General features: G+C 36.7%; 2 protein-coding genes across 2 annotated transcripts in view; one reads left to right on the forward strand and one right to left on the reverse strand.

Moving 5' to 3' along the window:
• Window positions 1-24,682, forward strand: part of LOC121389147 (RAB11-binding protein RELCH homolog) — a 163,676-nt gene that overhangs the window by 40,476 nt on the left and 98,518 nt on the right. Inside the window, exons 20-24 of the mRNA XM_041520757.1 lie at window positions 692-798; window positions 2,159-2,258; window positions 5,529-5,611; window positions 6,056-6,119; window positions 10,944-11,082. Of these exons, the coding sequence (XP_041376691.1) occupies window positions 692-798; window positions 2,159-2,258; window positions 5,529-5,611; window positions 6,056-6,119; window positions 10,944-11,082 (493 nt within the window). The remainder of the gene's footprint in view (window positions 1-691; window positions 799-2,158; window positions 2,259-5,528; window positions 5,612-6,055; window positions 6,120-10,943; window positions 11,083-24,682) is intronic.
• Window positions 17,522-19,863, reverse strand: LOC121388278. Its single transcript, XM_041519558.1, has one exon. The coding sequence runs from the start codon at window positions 18,857-18,859 to the stop codon at window positions 17,675-17,677; it is 1,185 nt and encodes a 394-aa protein (XP_041375492.1). The 5' UTR covers window positions 18,860-19,863; the 3' UTR covers window positions 17,522-17,674.

Genomic DNA, 24,682 nt, shown 5'->3' on the forward strand with positions numbered 1-24,682 from the left:
ATGAAATACACACTGTGAGTAACATGCGAGAAACAACTAAATTTACAACTAAATATACACACATGATTTAAGTTGTATTTAATACACTAAATACACTTTATCTTCTTCTTTTTTGCGATAGAAACAAGAAATATGCACACTGATTTTTGTTAAAAATGAATGAAAATGTTTTGGCCATGTGTGGAATTATCATTAAAGAATTTTTTTGATTTAGTTAACATTCACAGTTTGTACCGAATTTGCGTTTCCACCATGTCAGACATATTAACATTGGGATATAGCAACATTATTATTAATCTATGTCGCTCAGACAGTCACATTCATTTGGCAATTCTCAGACATGTTCGTTTACAGTTATGAATTCAATACTGATTATATGTCATGGGAACTAACATGTATTCTAAAATATGACCCTCTAAACACTGATCCTGTCTAAACTGGATAGTTATTAGGTCCCTGGCATGATCCGGTTTAGACCGGTTTCACTGTACATGCACATGAATGGCTGAATAAACTAGTGCATGAGAGATAAAAGTTTTTTATTAATAACATTTCTGATGCTATATTATAGTTTTGCCACTGTAGCAAAAGTTGTTATGAATAAAACAATTAAAAGTATTTATTTGTCTGTATAATATATAGTATAAAAATATTTTTTAATATTTCCTTTTTGTTTTCTTTTCGTCTGTAGGAGGATGACCGTAAGAGATTAGCTGAGTTTCTTCAGCAGGTGTTGTGTACACTGGCATTCTGTCAGGCTCCACTGGACAGTCTAAAGGCGGCCTTTTCAGAGCTGTGGTGAGTACCAGTCTATTACCAGGGGTGGCAATTCTCCTTGGATCAGCTGTCTTCCTCTCATGGAACATTGCGTTTCCTCGGATTTTAAACGTCCTTTCCTCCAAAATGTAACAGATGGCACTGATTTTAACCTAGGACTTCAAGAATTTCCGAGACCCCTCTAGATTTCCTTTTTTTTACAGTTCACCCCATTCCAACCCCAGTGGTAAAATACTTGCCTGATGTGTAGTCAGTCTAGGATCGATCCTTGTTGATTGGTCCATTGAGCTATTTCTTGTTCCAGCCAGTGCTCCATGACTGGTGTGGTAAAGGCAGTGGTATGTAGGATGGTGCATATAAAAGTAATGGAAAAAATACAGCAGGTTTCCTCTCTAAGACTATATGTTAGAATTACTATTACTGTGGTTGTTTAATGTTTTCCTTCTGAGAGAACAAGACTATGCCCTTTTCCGCCAAGATCTGTTTGTACTAAATAGGAGCAAGAGATATTTTATATTCTTTATATGCACCTTTTTCACACACAGAAAGACGCACCATATCCTGTAATTTACCAGACATGGTACACTGGTTTAACATGTGAAAAAAAACCCACTGGTTGCATCAAAAGGGATTGATCATTCACAAGTTTTGCACAGTCTTCAAAAGGCCTTGAATTTAAAGGTGTCTCTAAAATGGCTTCTAAAAAACCTTATATTTGGTTGCTAAAAATGTGTTTAATGTCATAATAGCTTTATATGCATGGTATTGTGGTCTATTAGAGTGTGCCTTGCGGCCCAATACCTCTGACTTCAGCACTCGAGGTTTCTGTTAGGGTTACCTCACTCTTAGTCCATATCATTGCAGTCACTACCCATCGACCAATCCAGCTTGAGTATCCCTAACAAAACTCCTTCTGGCATAGCTCTCTGGATCACTGAGACAAACAAGCCCCCTACCCACATCAAATAATAAACCATGACGGGGTCTTATTAAGAGTAAAGAACTGTTATTCTGATTCTGGAGATGGATCGGTGGGGGTGGGGGGTTCTTACTAAGTGTAAAGAACTGTTATTCTGATTCTGGACATGGATCGGTGGGGGTGGGGGGTTCTTACTAAGTGTAAAGAACTGTTATTCTGATTCTGGACATGGATCGGTGGGGGTGGGGGGTTCTTACTAAGTGTAAAGAACTGTTATTCTGATTCTGGAGATGGATTGGTGGGGGTGGGGGGTTCTTACTAAGTGTAAAGAACTGTTATTCTGATTCTGGAGATGGATCGGTGGGGGTGGGGGGTTCTTACTAAGTGTAAAGAACTGTTATTCTGATTCTATAGCCTCGTGTGATGGTGTTTATAGCCGTGTGGTTATCATTCTCTCTTTAGTTTAGACGCTGCTAACCACGAACTGCTTCTCAACGTTCTCTGGATCGGAGTTGTCCACCCGTCGGGCCATGTCCGAGCCACCGCAGCATGCATGTTTGAGGTAAAATCCAGCTTTAAGTGGTGTTATTTCGTTTGTTGTTCTTGTTGTTTTAAAACTTCTCAGTGTGATAAAAAATTTAAAAATAAATATGATAACACAGGGCTAGTTGTGGGTGAGCAGAAATTTTGGCCAATGTTTTACTAAACTTTAAAAATTGTAGAAACCCGGTTATTTTCGAACAAAATATCAGTTATTGCACTAAAAATTATTTTACCAGAGCAGCCAATGCAAAGAAACAACATCATTGAATTTAATAAATGTTGAACTTTAGTCGTTTTATATTCACCATTGTGTGATACCCAATGGCTGATATATTTTTTTGTGCCAGGATGTCGGTAAACATTCTGTAAACTTGTTACTCACCACCTATGTTTCTCTTCTCTATTCATACTTTCAGTCAGTCCTTCTTGCATTTTACCATAGTTTGACACCCAATAGCCAATGTATTTTTCGTGCTGGGGTGTCGTTAATCATTCATTCATTCATTCATTCATTCATTCATCACCATGCTCCCGATCTTGGCCAAGACCACCTTTCTTCTGTACTCAACTCCCGCCTTTCTTGCTTTTCACGGATCCTCTCTTCACACATGTACTATTCTCTAGACGTCTTTTTTTCCATTGTTGCAATTCATTCATTTAATCTACCAATGCTTGCAAATTGAATATGTACAAATAAATAGAGGATATTTCGTGTTCCCTGTTCAATATGATTTATATATTGTTGTAGTGCTAGCTCGAGTAAGAAGAAAAGTTCACAAAATGTTTTATTAAACTTTAAAAATTACACAAACCCAGTTATTTTCTAACACAATATTGATTATGATATGAAATTATTTCATAAAATTAAAATACAATTCGCCAATTGCTTTTAAACTTCACCATTGGTGAATTTGGTGAGTACCAGAGTTAGTCTTGTTGTTGATTAAAAGTTAAAGCTATATTAGTGCATCAAACAAATGTGGTATGAGATGAAATGATATTTTATGTTGATTCCATTGTTCCCATAAGACCTACTGTAAGTCTCTTGACACCACCAAGCTTTGAATGTAATGATATAACAGGGGTCGAATTTTACGCTATTCAGCTATTCCGCAAATAGTAAATTTCGAAACGGAATAGTAAAACAATTCTTCCAATATTCCGTCATGAAAGTGAAAATAAAGCACGGAATACCGAAAATCATCTTCAACTATTCCGCTTACTCTTTTTTTTTAGCTACATTTTTCTGCAGAACAAATCCTCGCGCTACTAAGACCTTTCTCATGCACTTACCAGTACAAAATAAACGTCTTTTTGATCGAGACTAATGTTTGGAGTGAGTTCATTTGTAATTCCAGCTAGTATGCAGCATAGACTGGTATATAAACAATTGTTTGTTATGCAATGTTGTACATGGCAGGAAAACTAGTGGTACATTAATAATTGAAGGGATAGTACATTTTTAGATGGGATAGTACATTTTTAGATGGAATAGTGTTTTTTGAAATTCACTATTCCTTTGGGATAGTGGTAAAAAAAAAATATTTCGGCCCCTGTATAACTTAACACTACACTTAATATGTAATTCTCAAATACAAAAATAATTTAAAAACCATAAGTATATTTTTTATATAAATTATATTTGCTTTTAACAATGTAAAAGTGTCAGTCAATGACCAATTAAATAATGATCATTATTTGACAAGTAAGATAGCTTGTCCTGTGTTTTTTAAACATTGTTTTATTGTCTGTAATACATTTCCAACTCCTGCAATTGCCCACAGCAATTGGCAGTGGCGTTGAGTTTGCTGTGTAATTTTTCACACTGAAAACTGACCAGGCACAGATTAATCCGTGGCTGGATTGGAAGTAAATACATCATGGCTAGAAGCAAGTTGTGCAGGACATGTTTGAGCCTCACTCATTTGTGTAGAATCTTGTAATACTAACTTCAGTGAGTCTGCTTGTATGCAGTCTTCGTGGTTCATCACTGGCGTGTAGTAGCCATGTGGTATGTGATGTGGCAGTTTTATTTACACCTTGAGGTCATAAATTTTGGTTTCTCACCTTCATTTTTGTTTCAGTTTTGCATGTTTTTTTGCAGTGGATATTTTCTCTATTGCAGGGTTTGCATTCCCTCGAATGTTCTGTTTGCGATCATATTCTGATATTTTGTTCATTACATTACCGTGGATATTTTCTCTATTGCAGGGTTTACATTCCCTCGAATGTTCTGTTTGCGGTCATATTCTGATCTTTTGTTCATTACATTACCGTGGATATTTTCTTACTTGCAGGGTTTGCATTCCCTCGAATGTTCTGATCATATTCTGATATTTTGTTCATTATATTACTGTAGATATTTTCTTAATTGCAGGGTTTGCATTCCCTCAAATGTTCTGATCATATTCTGATATTTTGTTCATTACATTACTGTGGATATTTTCTTAATTGCAGGGTTTGCATTCCCTCGAATGTTCTGTTTGCGATCATATTCTGATATTTTGTTCATTACATTACCGTGGATATTTTCTTAATTGCAGGGTTTGCATTCCCTCGAATGTTCTGATCATATTCTGATATTTTGTTCATTACATTACTGTAGATATTTTCTTAATTGCAGGGTTTGCATTCCCTCAAATGTTCTGATCATATTCTGATATTTTGTTCATTACATTACTGTGGATATTTTCTTAATTGCAGGGTTTGCATTCCCTCGAATGTTCTGTTTGCGATCATATTCTGATATTTTGTTCATTACATTACCGTGGATATTTTCTTAATTGCAGGGTTTGCATTCCCTCGAATGTTCTGTTTGCGATGATCATATTCTGATATTTTGTTCATTACATTACCGTGGATATTTTCTTAATTGCAGGGTTTGTATTCCCTCGATTGTTCTGTTTGCGATGATCATATTCTGATATTTTGTTCATTACATTACCGTGGATATTTTCTTAATTGCAGGGTTTGTATTCCCTCGATTGTTCTGTTTGCGATGATCATATTCTGATATTTTGTTCATTACATTACCGTGGATATTTTCTTAATTGCAGGGTTTGTATTCCCTCGATTGTTCTGTTTGCGATGATCATATTCTGATATTTTGTTCATTACATTACCGTGGATATTTTCTTAATTGCAGGGTTTGTATTCCCTCGATTGTTCTGTTTGTGATGATCATATACTGATATTTTGTTCATTACATTACCGTGGATATTTTCTTAATTGCAGGGTTTGTATTCCCTCGATTGTTCTGTTTGTGATGATCATATTTTGTTCATTCCAGCTGATGATCAAGCATCTTGGTGACAACCTCATCTCAACTCGAGTTGTACCAGCGTTGGTGACCCTCGCCAATGACCCAGAAATGTGAGACTTGCACAACAGCTTTGTAGTGCTGTAGTCCTTAAGTTTGTCTGTTTCACACATTTTCTTTACCCTCCAGTACCTGACTGTTAATCTTTTCCTCGTAATTTGTTGTATTCATTTATCATTGTTATTTATGATTATTATAAAAAAAGATATATTATCTTTTATTATTAGGATACCTTCAAAGTGAGTATTATTCCCCAAGCTTTTACATGTTTTAAAAACTGGATTTGCCTAACACAGCAGTGCTATTATTCCTGTAACATTTCAGCATTGAATTTATATAGACTAAATAAAACATATTTACCTCCCTTATTAGTTGCAGTAGAGACTCCATTCAATTTCCTCATTAGCAATGTGTTAAAAATATGTTTATATATATATATATATATATATATTTAATTTTTTATTTGAGGTACTTGATGATTTTCTTTGTTTTTATAGTTCTGTCCGTTTGTCGACCATTCCGTCCTTGGGAGCCATCATTGAACAGATCACCATTCGAGAGGTATGTGCTCTTGTTACTATGGATGCCAGTAAATACTCACTGGAAAAGAATATTTGTCCAATGATACCTTGGCCCATTTTAAACTGTTTATTTGGTATCTAACATGCATGGTTGTTTTAACATGGTCTAGAGAGTGAGAAAGGAAACCCAATGCAGCCACATAGACAACGGATATTTTATAAAGTTAAAGTTTGTTTTCTTTAAAAAAAACCCACTAGAGCACATTGATTTATTAATCATCAGCCTTTGATATATGGACTGGTACATCAAAGGCCGTGGTATGTGCTATCCTGTCTCTGGGATGGTGTGTATAAAAGATCCCTTGCTGCCAATCGAAAAGAGTAGCCCATGAAGTGGCGACAGCTGGTTTCCTCCTTCAATATCTGTGTGGTCCTTAACCATATGTCTAACACCATATAACTGTAAATAAAATGTGTTGAGTGCTTCGTTAAATAAAATATTTCCAAATATTTCCTTTGATATATTGGCCTCTGATATACCAGTTGTGCTGCACTTGCTGGAACAAGAAATAGCCCAATGGACCCACCGACAGGGATCAATCCCAAACTGACTGCGCATCAAGCGGGCGCTTTACCACTGGGCTACATCCCGCTGCTATAGTCTTAGAGAGGAAACCCACTACATTTTTCCATTAGTAGCAAGGTTTTTTTTATATGCACCATCTCACAGACAGGATAGCACATACCATGGCATTTAATTTACCAGTCGTGGTACACTGGCTGGAATGAGAAATAGTGCAATGGGCGCACTGATGGGGATCGATCCTAAACTGACCGTGCATCAAACGAGTGCTTTACCACTGGGTACGTCCCGTCCTGGATATTTTTATGTGCACTTAACATATGCCACAACCGTTGATGTACCATCGGTGGGGCACTGGTTAGGACAGTGAAAAAACTTGTATGTTTTCAATAAGGGTAATTGATTCTACAAACCGTCATACCACTGAGCTACATATGGCCTCTTATATAGAGAATAACTAGTTAATGAAGTCGGATATATGCTTTATCCCGTGAAGGTAAAAATGGGAAATTCCGCGAGGCTCTGCTGAACAGACAGAAATGTAGGTTTAACAAGATAAAATCTGTTTCCGGTTTTGTTAGTATTTCTGACTGTAGTGCGCAAAATATGAATGCACTGAATATGTGGTATATGGTGTGTTGACTTTGGCGACGTTGGGCAAGAGAACTTGTCTGCAGTATTCATTAGCTCAACACGGACAAATCTGATATATCTGAAATGCATCCTGCTGAAGCCAATTATTAAACGCTCACTAAAATATGTATATATGCACAGACATTTTCAACTTGCAACATTCCCTATTATACCATTTGTAGGATAGAACTGATTTCATAAGGCAATCACCAGAAATTTGATTTTCCATGGAATCCAATAAGAAATCCATTTATTTCTGAATTTTGCCATGCTAATTTTGCATGATCAGTCTGAGTAAGTAAATCTGAATTGGATTTATATACTATGCATTTTTGGACATTGTAATGTTGGTAATAATTCAAAAGATTTTTTTTTTTTTACATTTCTGAAACATGCTGCATGAATTTGAGTGATTAGTTGGAAAGCAAAATGTATTTTTTTTATTGCCAAGACAAAGTTAAGAATAAGACATAATGATATGTGTTACTTTTTTAGTTTGTTTTACATTACTTAAATTAAATGTCAATCCATTTTTTTTCTTTTAAAAAGAAACTACATTAATCATCCATTTTACTTTATGAATTAGGAAACAAACGTCCTACCTTTTGTTTTACCAATTTATGTTGGGCAAGACATTTTAGAAAAGATATTCTCCTCAGAAAACGTTGTTATTTGAATAATGTTTTTTTTTAGTAATGTAAAATAGTCCAGATAGGTCTTTATTGTTACATACTCAGTGTTCTAGCTAGGATTTTGATGGGGCAGGGCGCTAATTTAATTGTAGGGCATTTTTAACGCGAAAATATTATTTTTGAGGCAAGTGCTGGATATGATCGAATTTTTTACATTCATAAATATCATATATGTAGAAATATCTATGCTGATTTTAATTTACAAAACATTTTTGGAGGGAGGGGGACAGTCAGTTTCTAAACCCAAATTTATTATTCTTAAATTTGGATGTTTGATGAAACAGTACATTCATCGCCATATGCAATATTATTGTACTAATGTACTAAATGTAGACACTATTTAAAAATTTTGTTCCAGCCAGTGCAACACGACTGGTATGTGCCGTGGTATGTGCTATCCTTTCTGTGGGATGGTGTATATAAACGACCCCTTGCTACTAAAGGAAAAAAGTAGTGGGTTTTTCTCTAAGACTAAATTTCAAAATTACCAAATGTTTGACATCCAATAGCCGATTATTAATAAATCAATATACTCTATTGGTGTCGTTAAATAAAATCAAACTTTAACTATTAAAATGTTTTACAAAAGTTTGGATCACCTAAAAAAATCCTATTCTTTTTTCTATTATATATAGTATTTATACCATTTAATATCATGCCCAAATGTGATTTAAAATAAATAAATTAAAAAATTAAAAGAAATCAAGAAATGAAAAAAAAAAGAGAATGATTAGAAATAAATAAAAAGAAATAAAGAAATAAAAGAACAAACAAATTAAAAAATGACATAAGGATATATTTCTAACAAGTTGCTCACTGCATTTAAAAATGACTATTATTGCATGTCAAGGTCTAGATAGATTTCATTAAATAGCTTTTGCAGACATGCTTTTAACAAAACACAGTTATGCCTACATAGACCAAATAACCAGTGTTGCTAGTTTATAAAGATGCAATCATTGTATCATTGATAAGGACTGCTGACATCAGTTAAAACTATATGTATCTTGGTCTGTGTATTTGCAAATGCAAAAATTACTTTCAAAAATTTACTTATCAAAATAAATTCCGTATTAGGATGTTCTGTCGAAGTTTATCATGATGGTCTACTTTCAACTAGGTGTTTGCTAGGTGGTATGTGATTATGTGCATGACGGTGTGAGGATTACTTCACATTCAAGCTTTGTAAGACTGCCTGTCCGCTTGTCTGCAGTCATATCGACTAACAATAGAAAGAAAAAAAACATGCTACGTTACTTCTATCGGCTTTCACAACTGTGGCCAAACAGTGTATTGTCAAACGTTTTTTTGTTGGGAATTCAGACTCGTAACAACACTGTACACGCTTTGAAAGGAAAGCAAGATTTTGTATTTTTGTTTGACAATGAATTAGGGCGGCGATAATCAGGGGCGGTGCGGAAACAAACACTGCAGGGCGGTTAGCTAGAACACTGATACTCTTAAAAAAAAAGATAGGGGAATTTAAAATGCAAATGATATTACCAATGATTGGAACAGTGATCAGCTTTCAAAAATTACTGACTAGAAAACAACGTTCGTAGCTGCACAACCTAACACCCAAACACAGCTGAAAATGTGCGCATGCAACACGTAGTAGTCACGTACACGTGGGTAGGGAGTCATTTGCGATTTTGACACTTCACAGAGCGGTCGATAAATCTGGTTTAGTGATTACTACTGTTAGTTTTGCTGAATCTCATGGTCAATTAACCTTTGTTCTTTGGATGTTATACATTGTTTGTATACCAGCACACACAAAATGTTGATGATCGACCCCGTTCAGGGTGTCCCAGGTCAACCACACAAGTCCAGGATCAATTCATCAGAACCCAGGTTCTACGAAATCAAGCTCAAACAGTAACTCAAATTGCTGCACAGTTACACCAGGCTACTGGGGTCCGAGTGATTGGTCAGATGATTAGAAATCATCTACATGTAGCTTATCTGCATGTTTGGCGACCACTTGTTATGCCACCATTAACGAATTGCCACATGGTAAATAGGCGCCAATGGTGTAAACAGCGTAGAAACTGGGGGATTCGTCGATAGTCTCGTGTAATGTTTTCTGACGAGTTCAGATTCATTCTGGACTTCTTGAATAGGCGTGGTTGTGTTTGGCAACGTCGAAATGAATGCCAAGGAAACGTCAGCCTCAGGCCATATGACAGATTTGGTGGTGGTTCAGTTATGAAGTGGGGTGGCATCACTATGACTGACAGAACACCACTCCATATTGTTCAAGGGAGAGTCACTGGTCAGTACTACCGGGACAACATACTGGCACTGATTGTTGTCCCATTTGCTCACCATGCTGGTTGACAATTTGTGTTTCAAGATGACTATGCTCGAGCCCACCATGCACATATCATAAATGACTACCGTCAGCAGCAAAACATTACCAGCAATGAGCCCTGACTTTTCCCCCATAGAGCATGTCTGGGACATGATCGGGAGATGTATACGGCAATGTCAACGGCCGCCAACTTCTTGTGCTGAACTTGGCCAGGTGCTGCAAGACGAGTGGACGAGATTGATACATAGCATGCCACATCAAATAAACAAATGTTTGATGAACGTTAATATTCACTTATCATCCTTATTTTGTTTTAAGGTTATTTGCAGCCATACAATCTGCTGCCAACATGAACTGTTGGTTGTCATCTCTCCCAATTCCTTCATTATTATTATGCATCTATTCCTAGACGGTGATACCTCTTGATACTTCTCTAATTGGCTGTTATTTCCTACAATCCCCTACTTTTTTTGAAGAGTATAAATAAAAGTAATTTGTGTGTTGTTTGTTGTGCAGGTTTTGGATCGGGTGTACATGCAGCTGCAGACATTTATTGATGACCCAGACAGGTCTTTATTGCTGTAAACAAAATTAATGTGCAATATAGCAATATAATGTATTTGTGTATTGTTTGTTGTGCAGGTTTTGGATCGGGTGTACATGCAGCTTCAGACGTTTTTTGACGACCCGCTGTACCGAGATCAGCACTCAATACACGTGGAGCTCATCCGAACCATGGCGCGGGTCGGACCCAACTCGGAACCACGCTTCAGAGACGAATGTGAGTCTTTCTTTATTTCACAGAATACACTTACTATATTTGGGGATGTTCAACAATTATGTAATGCAAAATCTGACTTCTTTTTAATACATTGAGTCAGGGTTGTCGGAAGTGGTAACCTTTTAGGGCAGGAATGTTTTTTTTCTCTTCCTATGGTGCTGGCATAGATCTCATCATATGCATTGCTTTCATAGCTGTACCAACTTTTAATTATATCCGACGCTCCTGTGAGTTACATAATTGTTGAATGCCTCTTGTTACATTCACAGACATTAGTAGAGGATTTTGAATCATCTTGGTGCCCAAAAATTGGGGCCAGAGAAAACAGTCATGGAAGATTTTTTTTCTTCTTCAAAATTGCTCTTCTTTTCATACATCAAACAGCTATGATTTAAAAAAAACATTTACAAGAACATTTCTGAATCGGACATGCAAAAAAGATAAAAAGAGGTACATGTCATGTTTCTGGAAGCAGGTACCCATGAGAGATCATTGCACTATTTCAACCAATGACCGGCCTTAAGCGATGGAAAAAGTGCCCCTTTTCTTTACATGTCGTGTGTCTGGAACCAGAAACCCTTGAGGGATCATTGTACTATTTCAACCAATGACCGGCCTGTAAGCGATGGAAAAAGTGCCCCTTTTCTTTACATGTCGTGTGTCTGGAACCAGAAACCCTTGAGGGATCATTGCACTATTTCAGCCAATAAAGTGACAAATATTTCCATTGAAAAGAAGTTCCCCTTTTATTTATTTTATTTTGTTGGAATCAGAACTGATTTGACTGTTAGATTATGCAGTATGGTCCACCTGCCATAATTATAGTAAAAAAAGTGTTGATTTCTGCATCTAGAACTGAATGTTATATCATGTAGTGTAGTACCTGTCTATTGGGGTTTGATAAGAGTCAATTTTCTTTTTGGACCTCTGGAAAATAAGAGTGGTAAAACATTTTGCAAATGAAAAAACCCCAGACTGATAATCAGGGTTTCTGCCAGAGGGTAAAACGGGTATGGCGCCATACCCAAAAATGTTTGCCATGGGGTTTTTTAAGTTAACCTTTTGACAAAATTAATTACTCTTATCATTACTGAATGATTTTCTTAACCCTAACCATAAACTTAATAAACCATTTTCTTTCTAGGGGAGGCCTCCTATACCCATTATTGACTGTGTTTGCATTCAGTTCCATAACGCTATACACAAAAGTTTTTTTCTGGCAGAAAAACTGATGTTTTTTTATTTCTTCATCTGATTAAAAGAGGCCTGGCAGGATTCAGCATGGAAATTTTGGTTTCGATTGTAATGTTGTTGTTAAGTAAACACTTTGAATGTCTTCATTCACCTATGTATCCATGTGATATGGCGGGGGGGGGGGGGGGGACGTAGCCCAGTGGTAAAGTGCTCGCTTGATGCGCAGTCAGTTTAGGATCAATTCCCATCGGTGGTCCCATTGGACTATTTCTCGTTCCAGCCAGTGCTCCACAACTGGTGTAACAAAGGCTGTGGTATCCTGTCTATGAGATGGTGGGTTTTTTTTCCTTCTGTTTAAGTATTTTAAATACCTGTAGTTACATATGTGTACGTCGAAAACAGACGTTACAAATTCAGTCCCTTATTTTTCCAAAATTCCAGTTTTAGTGCTACAATACTCAAACACTGCTCCTGACCTTGTGCTTTGATGAAAACCTTACAGTAACCACATACTTTTCAAAACCCTGCACAGTTTTATGAGTTTATTTTTGTGTGTAATGTTATTTTCATGTCTGAATACCAATGGTAATGCGATCACGTGATGCACTGTCAATTTGGGATCAATCCCCATTGGTGGGCCCATTGGGGTATTTCTCGTTTCAGGCAGTGCACCACGACTGGTATATCAAAGGCCATGGTATGTGCTATCCTGTTTGTGGGATGGTGCATATAAAAAATCCCTTGCTATTTATAGAAAAATGTAGCTAGTTTCATCTCTAAGACTACCTCAAAATGACCAAATGTTTGACATCCAATAGCTGATAATTAGTAAATCAATGTGTCGTTAAACAAAAATAAAACTTTATGTTGATCAGTGCCTTGTAGTTAGCTCTGGTATAATAAACTCTTGACAAGGAGTTCACTTTTGGGGACTGTTAAATCCACATTTCCGACCAGGTCCCATGTTTTATAAAACACTGTAGGTCTAGACTCAAAACTTTAATAAAATCTAATCCTAAAAAAATTGGATATCTTAGATGTCTGGAAACTTTGCTAAAAGTGTTATTAGCATAGGCTGTGATAATGTACTTATAAAATGTTAAATGTCCAGACTCAGGCTTTCACAAAGCTAACAGTCTGCACTTTCACTTTAACATGTACCTATATAATGTTAATGTCTGGGCTTGAGACTTTCACTAGATAAAAGTTGGGACTTTCTCTTTACTAAAGTCTGGACTTTCACTTTACTAAATGTCTGGTCTTAAAACGTTTTATTAACAGGGTTTTATTTCTAAAATTTGGCTTTGCTTTACAGAATTTTGGGAATTTTCATTTTCATTTAAAAAACATCTTGTTAGAATTGAAAAGACTAATACTATACATATACTTGTATTCATTCAAATTAATATCTAGTCTTATGTATTGTTTTATATGCTTTTATATAATAAAAAATGAGAATTATTTACATTGATTGGGAATTGTTTACTCCAATATTGGAAATAAAAAAACGACATAGCTTTTGAGAAATGGTGGGGAATGATGCTGATTATCGAAGTCTAGAAACATAGGTGATAAAACTATGATTAATGTGAACTATGATGTCTACAGAAACAACACACACCTGTTGAAACAAACAGTTTGCATACTTTATTGTATAACCATCATTTCTTCTTCTTCTTTGACTGTTGTGATACACCCATCCAAGCTTCTGTTCATATTAATTACATACATTACAAAGGTCACCCATCCAAGCTTCTGTTCGTATTAATTACATACATTACAAAGGTCACCCATCCAAGCTTCTGTTCGTATTAATTACATACATTACAAAGGTCACCCATCCAAGCTTCTGTTCATATTAATTACATACATTACAAAGGTCAAAACACAATGCATATCATTTAGCTATGTACATGGTCTAAGCTGAACAAAAACATGTAGGGCCAAATTTACGGAGCCTGTTTTTCTTGACCGCAGGTGTTTAAGCATTGTAAATGTATGTAGTTAAACATGTAAGACATAAACAGGTTTTGTAAATTCAGCCCTGTTGTGAGCAATTAGAGATGAAAATGTGTGACCTCTTCGTTTTGTCTAATGTTTCAAAATGCAGCTAAATACAGTATGTTAATTCTGGAATTAACTTTAAACAGCTGTGTTTTGAAATATACTAAGAGAAATTGTTTTAGCAATTTTGTAAATGTGCTTAAATAAAAGAAAACTTGTGACTTTCAGAGTGAAATCAGACAGTGGATTTAATTGATGCTTCATTTGTTGGTATATAAATGACAGGAGATTTTCAATGCAAAATGAAATGCATAACTGTCGAGTCATTGAATGTAGCTTTTAAAGTAGGAAGCAGTAGTATCAAATTGCTCAATTTTTAAAAATGAATATATATTTGCCAAACTCATCATCAGTTCTTATTTGGCAGTTTGGCACGACGACATAGCTACATGTGTATCATAGGTGGATGATATCAGTTACACTTGGGGCCAGGACGTAGCTCAGTGGTACAGCGCTCACTTGATGCGTGGTCAGTCTGCGATCGATCCCCGTCGGTAGGCCCATTGGGCTATTTCTCGTTCCAGCCAGAGCACCACGACTGGTATATCAAAGGCTGTGTTATGTGCTATCCTGTCTGGAATGGGGCATATAAAAGATCCCTTGCTACTAATTGAAAAGAGTAGTCCATGAAGTGGCGACAGCAGATTTTCCTATCTCAATATCTATGTGGTCCTTAACCATATGTCCAATGCCATATAACCGTAAATACAATGTATTGAGTGCGTTGTTAAATAAAACATATCCTTCCTTCCTTCCCTATAATTGTCACCTATTAATACTCATACATGTAAATAAGTAGTAAGTAATGCATTCAAAGACGTATTGAATGGTATATTTGAAAATACTGTAAATCTGTTTGTGAATACACTGTGCAGCAGGTTTTAACTAGTACTAGGTGCTGAGTTTTGTTTTGTGTGCAGTGTGCTGAATATTATATTGAAAATGAGTTCTCAGGCACTGAAATTTCCTTAACAACTGATTAAGCACATTTTTATTATTATTAAAATAAGTATGAAGGATTTTTGGATCTCTCATATCCTAAAATGGTATATTTTGCAGGCCTTTCGATTTTTAAATAATTCCAGTTGAGAAATTTACAACAAGGAGAGTAGTTCCACACACGCTGAAAATAAACATTGTGACAACAAATAATAAACAAAATGATGAAATGTGAGTATATATATATATATATATATATATATATATATATTTGTTCGCTATATTTTGTGGACTCCAGCTAGATTTACAACAGATATTTTATTTAGCCATCAGTTAATTGTTGTTCTTATTGCAACCATTAAGAATGTAAATTTGCTTTAACTTTTTTTCTTTCTTTTTTAAATTATTAACGAGTTTTTTTAATGTTGTTTATAAATTAATAACTCAGCATTTTTTAAAAGGCAAAACTCCTTTAAAATTTATATCTGAATATAAAATAAAAAATTATCTGGGAAAATGTTTTTATCGACATGTGTCTATAGATAACAGACTATCTTTAACCTGCTAAGAACACATACTAGCCCTGGCATTTGATAATCTTGACATGTTTTGGTTATTATTATCGCATCAGGGATATTTTTGGACATAATCCCGAGCACGTAATGATAACCACCTGCTCCAGTACATTTACCTGTTGTTTTATTGTGTGGTTGATCAGGTTCAGTAGTGTGTAGGTTCAGCTATAACAACCTGCCTGAACCTTCAGGGGATATGGGCACCTTAACAGAATTTTCCTTCCTTCCTTCATCTATAACAATCATAAAGTTTAATATTAGTACAGTGATGTGGTGATTAGTCAATGCCAAGATTTTTAGATGTGCTATTTTATGTTTTTTGGATACCGAATGACAAAAGATATTCATATATTTAATATGTATGTATTTTTTATGATAAAAATGAATTCAATGAATACACTGTAAAAATTAGTCTAAAATGTCGATGAGACATTGATGTTGTAACAGACACAAAAACTAACGGGATTCAAAATGAATAATTTAAATAAGGAAACTAAATTAATATTCATGTTGGGTTTTTTATTCAGTATTGTTTGTAATGCTAAGACCACTCTTGAAAATTACGTAGCACTGTCGACGACCGTAAACACAAGGCCATTTTAACAGTTTTCGATCGTTCTGATCTCTTATCTTCCTTTCATTTGCACTGTCGACGGCCGTAAACACAAGGCCATTTTAACAGTTTTCGATCGTTCTGATCTCTTATCTTCCTTTCATTTGCACTGTCGACCACTGTAAACACAAGGCAATTTTAACAGTTTCCGATCGTTCTGATCTCTTATCTTCCTTTCATTTGCACTGTCGACCACCGTAAACACAAGACAATTTTAACAGTTTCCGATCGTTCTGATCTCTTATCTTCCTTTCATTTGCACTGTCGACGACCGTAAACACAAGGCCATTTTAACAGTTTTCGATCGTTCTGATCTCTTATCTTCCTTTCATTTGCACTGTCGACGACCGTAAACACAAGGCCATTTTAACAGTTTTCGATCGTTCTGATCTCTTATCTTCCTTTCATTTGCACTGTCGACGACCGTAAACACAAGGCCATTTTAACAGTTTTCGATCGTTCTGATCTCTTATCTTCCTTTCATTTGCACTGTCGACAACCGTAAACACAAGGCCATTTTCATCTCTGTAATTGTGATACTTTACAATTAATTGTAGAAGCAGGGCTAGCTCTGGGTCGTCAAAATATAAATTATTACATGAAATTATTTCGTCAAATTATCAATTAAACTTAAAAAATTACAGAAACCAGTTGTTTTATAACAAAATAACAATTTTCACATGAAATTATTTCGTCAAATGACTTATTAAACTTAAAAAATTACAGAAATCCAGTTATTTTCTAACAAAATATCAATTATCACATGAAATTATTTCGTCAAATTATCTATTAAACTTCAATAATTGCAGAAACAGTTATTTTGTAACAAAATTTTATCAATTATTACATGAAATTATTTTGTCAAATGACTTATTAAACTTAAAAAATTACAGAAATCCAGTTATTTTCTAACAAAATATCAATTATCACATGAAATTATTTCGTCAAATTATCTATTAAACTTCAATAATTGCAGAAACACAGTTATTTTGTAACAAAACTTTTATCAATTATTACATGAAATTAATCTGTCAAATTACCTATTAAACTTCAAAAATTGCAGAAATCCAGTTATTTTGTAACAAAATATCAATTATTACTTAAAATTATTTTGCCAAATTGGCAACTGGCGAATATGGCGAGTGCCAGAGCTAGCCCTGTGGAAGGTCACATGATTTTGTCACGGTTTTCGTTTTCACATCGATGGTCAGACATCAGTTGATTTGCTTTCCTCGTTGTGTTTGTCTTGTGTACCACTTATGTTAGAAACCGACGTGATCGGTTTCGACGGAGAACCCGTACACGTATCACTGTTGTTCGTGTTTGTGTTCACAACCTTGTCTCTCCTGCGACACGACTTGAACATCAGTATATTTTTAGTGCTTTGCCACAGCTCCTTTCTGAACCGTGTGCACGTACAGAGGTAGATCAGACACTTCGCTGCCAGGAAAAGGAAGAAATAGGTCTCCCACACAGTGCGGATTAGTGTCATGACTCCATCGACCTTCCACTGCATCAAGCATGGGATTTTAATGACTTGGTTGTTTATTAAGTACTCGACAATCTGCAGGAGTATGTTCAAGGTGGCGATTATTATGAAGTTAAGGCAGATCACGGTCATTGTCACTTTGAGCTCCTGCAGTGTCTTTAAGTCGAGGAAGTACTTCTCCAGCATGGGTTTCGTGACGGAGAACGCCTTCTTGCTCCTAAAGTATGTAGTGATTGAGCAGAAGAAGCACACAGCCACGACCAACATGGGCACGATGTCTCCCACGGACAGGTTCAGGAAGGGCCAGATCTGGTCGCGGAAGAACTCTGAGAAGTCCTCGATGTACGTGCAGACATAGAAGACCTCGGTGGGGCTGATGGCGTAGCGCAGCAGGCCGTACGTCCAGAAGTAGTGCATGTTGAGGCAGACGAGGAGCACGGTGACAAACAGCATCACGGCCTTGGCGCGCTCTGTCGTGCACATCCGGTAGGCAAGGTGTGGGAAGCGCGCCAACACCAGCGTCTCGATGGCGGCTGCCACCACGACCCACGCACCGAAGTGCACGATGAACTGGAACGCGAAGAGGTACACCTTACAGACGGCTTCGGACATAATGACCAGCTTGAGGTTGAGGTTGTTACCAGTGACCCGCTCGAACCAGGTGTTGCCACACTTGACATACAGCACGAGCAGGTCGACGGTGCAGAGCACCACGAGGTAGAGACACGTCGACCATACGTCCACGCTCAGCTGGTACAGCGGCCACAGTGACGCCACGTTGCCTACCGTGCCCAGCAGTAGGATGAACGGGTACACGTACGTCTGGATCGCAGTCGTGATCTCCAGCTCATGCTCGTCGTACAGCCCACCGTTACACTCGGGACCAAAGTAGTCGTAGTCCATGATGCCGCTTGCGTTGGTCACTGAAAGGCAGAAGTAACAGGTTATAGTTCAGCTATTGAATGTCTATACAGGTTGTTAATAATATGGTAGCTGTGTTCTCGATCTCACAGTGGTCATAGTCCATGATGCCGCTTGCGTTGGTCACTGAAAGGCAGAAGTAACAGGTTATAGTTCAGCTATTGAATGTCTATACAGGTTGTTAATAGTATGGTAGCTGTGTTCTCGATCTCATGGTGGTCATAGTCCATAATGCCGCTCGCGTTGGTCACTGAAAGGCAGAAGTAACAGGTTATAGTTCAGCTATTGAATGTCTGTAGAGTTTGTTAATAGTATGGTAGCTGTGATCTCAATCTCACGGTGGTCATGGTAGTCATGGTCCATGTTGCCGCTCACGTTGGTCACTGAAAGGCCGAAGTAACAGGTTATAGTTTAGCTATTGAATGTCTGCACACTTTGTTAATAGTATGGTAGCCGTGATCTCGATCCTACGGTGGTCATAGTCCATGATGCCGCTCACGTTGGTCACTGAAAGGCAGAAGTAACAGGTTATAGTTTAGCTACTGAATGTCTATACAGGTTGTTAATAGTATGGTAGCCGTGATCTCGATCTCATTGGTAGTCATAGTCCACAATGCCGCTCACGTTAGTCACTGAAAGGCAGAAGTAACAGGTTATAGTTTAGCTATTGAATGTCTGTAGAGTTTGTTAATAGTATGGTAGCTGTGATCTCGATCTCATGGTGGTCATGGTAGTCATAGTCCATGATGCCGCTTGCGTTGGTCACTGAAAGGCAGAAGTAACAGGTTATAGTTTAGCTATTGAATGTCTGTACAGTTTGTTAATAGTATGGTAGCCGTGATCTCGATATCACGGTGGTCATAGTAGTTATAGTCCATGATGCTGCTGGCATTGGTCACTGAAACCGGCCTCGGTGGCGTCGTGGCAGGCCATCGGTCTACAGGCTGGTAGGTACTGGGTTCGGATCCCAGTCGAGACATGGGATTTTTAATCCAGATGCCGACTCCAAACCCTGAGTGAGTGCTCCGCAAGGCTCAATGGGTAGGTGTAAACCACTTGCACCGACCAGTGATCCATAACTGGTTCAACAAAGGCCATGGTTTGTGCTATCCTGCCTGTGGGAAGCGCAAATAAAAGATCCCTTGCTGCTAATCGGAAGAGTAGCCCATGTAGTGGTGACAGCGGGTTTCCTCTCAAAATCTGTGTGGTCCTTAACCATATGTCTGACGCCATATAACCGTAAATAAAATGTGTTGAGTGCGTCGTTAAATAAAACATTTCTTTCTTCTTCTTTTTTTTTTGGTCACTGAAAGGCAGAAGTAACAGGTTATCAAAAAGCTTAATGAAATTTAGGCCAAAGGAGGTTAGGAATAATGGTTGCCCCAGACCTCAGAGGAAAGATTTAAATCAAATTTAGATTGTTGAGAAATGCCAATCATATCTCGAACTGGGGTGTGACCAGGTGAGGGCCAGGGCTATTGAATGTCTGTACAGTTTGTTAATAGTATGGTAGCCATGATCTCGATCTCAATATCAATAATCTAGCACCATCTTGCCTTAATCAGCACCATGCTGCCCTGAGATTAAACAAGCCTTTTTCAGTAATTAATTCAAAAATTGCCTTTATAAAACACCCAAAAATGTATTATTAATTAATAAAATATGCCTTTTATATCTTTTGCCATTCATTTATTAAAGCAAGCACATAAATTACATTAATGTTTATTGCAATTAATTTTTGTGTATTTTTAATGAAAAACAAGTGCCCCGAAAATGCCCCAAAAGTGTTTGGTCTACCATGCCTTGCCAAATTTCTAGGGAAATCACTATTGACCATATGTTTAGATGTCACTTGAACAAATTGAAGTTACATACATCTTACAGGTGTTGGAACTCTTGGTGATAATGCATTGACACTTGTGGTGCTGCATGCACTAGCCAAATAGTGTAACTGATAAACATAGGTAGCAACAACACTTTCAGTATGTTGGCATGATTATGCGATTATAGACCCAGCACCTACAGTGTGCATGCCTACCAGAAAGTCTAATTCAGTCTAGATAAGCATGGGTGGCTGGATATAGAAGATTTCCAGCCAGTTTTATGGATTTCAATGTTCTTGGTTTTAAATTATACTTCCCACAAAAAATTAAACAACATTTTGTTTTTCATAAATCATCTTTTCAACTGTATGTCAAGTGATTTTAACAATATGTATTAGTAATAATATAAACATGTGCCTGTGCAATAACATCCCAATATGTCAGTACCATAAATTGAACAGCTATTTCTCGCTCCAGCCAGTGCACCACGACTGGTATATCAAAAGCTGTGGTATGTGCAATCCTGTCTGTGGGATAGTGCATGTAAAAGATCCCTTGCTGCTAATCAAAAAGAGTAGCCCATGAAGTGGCGACAGCGGGTTTCCTCTCTCAATATCTGTGTGGTCCTTAACCATATGTTCGATGTCATATAACCGTAAATAAAATGTGTTGAGTGTGTCGTTAAATATAGAAAAATAAAATCATATAACTGTAAATAAAATGTGTTGAGTGCATCATTAAATAAAACATTTCCTTCCTTCCTTGAACAAGAATGGACAACTATCTGATTGTAACTGCAATTAAAAAACATACCATGTCGATCATAGATTGCTTTATATTTTTAGGAGTATAGTAAAGTTACCAAATTAATTACTGCTTCACTGGTGTGGTAATTTTGGGGTACCGAGTAATTACTGAATGGAAGAAATATAACTATGGGTTCCTGGTTGATTATGTTACTGTACTATAGTCTGTTCCATCATCCTACAAACATGGATTTTTATTAAATAATTTCAGTTTGGTTTGACTAAAGAAAAATTTAGAAAAGTGTTTTGGAAACAATTAAAAAATATCTTATTTTTGTGTGCAATTTAGAAAACACTTGGCTCAAAAATAAATAACTTATAGTAAATTCTGTGGGAAGGACTATAGGTTTGAAACCATAGGCTAGCCATAGTATAAGCCTTGCCTGTTGACAATTCTTAAGCCTTAAGTTGGAAAACGTTAAGAATTTTGAGGTGTTTGGGGTTGTTTTAAAAAAAAAAAGGTTAGACTTAACTGCCACCAATGCTAGTAGTTGGGTTACAGTAAATTAACATTGCTTTGTGTTGGTCCATGTAATTATCTTCTTTAGTGAAAGTGTTGAACACACTAAGAAGACCACCTTGCTTCTGCTTATCCAGGTTAATAAGTTGCATTCAGTGTCTGCAGTTTGAAGGAAATGTTTTTATTTTAACTACACAGTCAACACATTTTAGTTACAGTTATATGGCGTCAGACATATGGTTAAGGACCACACACATATTGAGGGAGAAAACCCGCTGTCGCCACTTCATGGGCTACTCTTTTCGATTAGCAGCAAGGGATCTTTTACATGCACCATCCCATAGACAGACTAGCACATACCACAACCTTTGATGTACCAGTCGTGGTGCACTGGCTGGAGTGAGACATAGGCCAATGGGCCCACCGACAGGGATCGATCCCAAACCAACCACGCATTAAGCGAGCGCTGTACCACTGGGCTATATCTCGCCTATGTCTGCAGTTTGAGAACAAATACAATTGTAAAAAAAGCTGTAGGAGAAATTAGAATCAATTTTGCTTTTTCTTTTTTTTCTTCTTTTCTTTTCCGTCTTATATCGTGACAAGGATATGTCAGTCAGATTGTGGATCGGGGTATTGTGTGTTTACAAGCTTAAAGCCAGCGGTCCAGGAAATAGCATGATCAATTTAGTTAAGTAGGTGCTTGGAGATTGACAGAATCTCCAGATTGATTTGGCTAAACTAATAGGCACTCCACAGAAACCAGAGCTGTTTGAGCACATGTTGGAGACACTGAAGAACATAACAAACAGAGTTAATTTTGTCTTGCGGCTTAAAGTAATAGTGAGAATGCACAATGAGGAAATATCATCTTTTTGAAATAGGCTTGAGTCTGTTAAAGCCATGTTCGTGTAGACCAACCTCGGTAGTGCCGTCGTTAAGCCATCGGACATTAGGCTGGTAGGTACAGGGTTTTCAGCCCGATACTGGCTGCCACCCACAGCAAGTTTTAACTACTCAGTGGGAAGGTGTAAGACCACTACACCAATATCTCTCTCACTAACCACAAACAACTAACAACTAACCAACTGTCCTGGACAGACAGCCCAAACAGCTGATGTGTGTGCCCAGAACAGTGTGCTTGAACCTTATTTGGACATAAACACGAAAATAAGTTGAAATGAAATCATGTAGCTCAGTGGTACAGCGCTCGCCTGATGCTCAATAGATCTAGGATCGATTCCCATCGGTGGGCCCACTGGGCTATTTCTCACTCCAGCCAGTGCACCATGACTGGTACATCAAAGGCCGTGGTATATGCTATCCTGTCTATGGGATGGTGCATATAAAAGATCCCTTGCTGCTAATTAAAAAGAGTAGCCCATGAAGTGGCGACAGTGGGTTTCCTCCTTCAATATCTGTGTGGTCCTTAACCATATGTCTGACGACATATAACCGTAAATAAAATGTGTTGAGTGTGTCGTTTCCTTCCTTTAACCTGATTCTGTTACATGGCATTCATAGCGAGTGGTAACAGCCTCCTAGATGTATTCACTTTCTCCAGCTATTTCTGTTCCTAATGATATAAATCATGAGGGTTAAATAATAACACATGTATGAGATATACACTCCAATGTAACACTTACACATCTGGGTGATGTCTTATTGGCTGCAATTCTAGAAAATAACTGCACAAAGAAGACAAAGTTTGCATATACTTACAAGTTACATGCATCCAGGTCTGAACTGAAAGCAAACTAACATCCTTTTATGCTGGCATTGGCTTTGAACCACAAATATATATACATGTGTGTATATATATATTTATTTTTTTAATAACTTTTTGCAGACTTGTGTTACACCCATATTCCTAAGTATCTCTGCCAAGAGATTAGTGTTGTGTCAGTCATGCCTTTGATGTTTCGTTAAAAGGTTATATTTTCCCGTTTCTTTGGATGTTTCTGCAAGTTTGCTATGTTAATCCTTCTACAAATACTTGAGGAAGCATCTCCATAATATGTTACACTCGTTTCTGCCTGAGCTTCCTTTTGTACCTGTAATGGCCACCATATTGATTTTTAATTGACTACAGATTGCTCTTAACATCATGGTAAATACAAGGCAACCAATTTTTCTCAAGTCATTGCCCATGGGAAGAAGAGATGGGAAAGATTTGTGTTGGTAAACGGTCATTTGCAAACCATTACTCATGAGCCAAAGTTGTGTCTTGATTTAGAAAGTCATTTGTTGTTATAAAAATTTGCTTTGATAATAAAATGTTCTGCGTAACAAGTATTAATGGTTAAAAAATATATTTTGAAAATGTGGTTTAGTTCAAAAATATATTTGAAAAGGATGTTTAGTTTAAAAATATATTTGCAAACAGTGTTTAGTTTTAAAATATATTTGGAAATGGTGTTTTAATGTTTAGCCACCAACATGTATACTGTATTATGATTTATGAAAAAAAAAAAAGACATTTATAAATATTTGGCTGTTTTCAGGAAGTAAATGTGCATTTAAAAAAAAATTAAAGCAATTAATAATTTATTAATGACAACAAAGAAAACATTTCATATATATATATATATATATATATTTATTCTATAACTTAACCCATGCTATCCATGTCATAAACCCATGTGATAATTTAGTGTACATATTAACCAGGTTAATAAGGTATGCAAATTTGCAAGGTCTCTCAGTAATAAAGTGT

The sequence above is a fragment of the Gigantopelta aegis genome, chromosome 14, assembly GCF_016097555.1.
Source record: "Gigantopelta aegis isolate Gae_Host chromosome 14, Gae_host_genome, whole genome shotgun sequence".
NCBI lineage: Eukaryota > Metazoa > Mollusca > Gastropoda > Neomphalida > Peltospiridae > Gigantopelta > Gigantopelta aegis.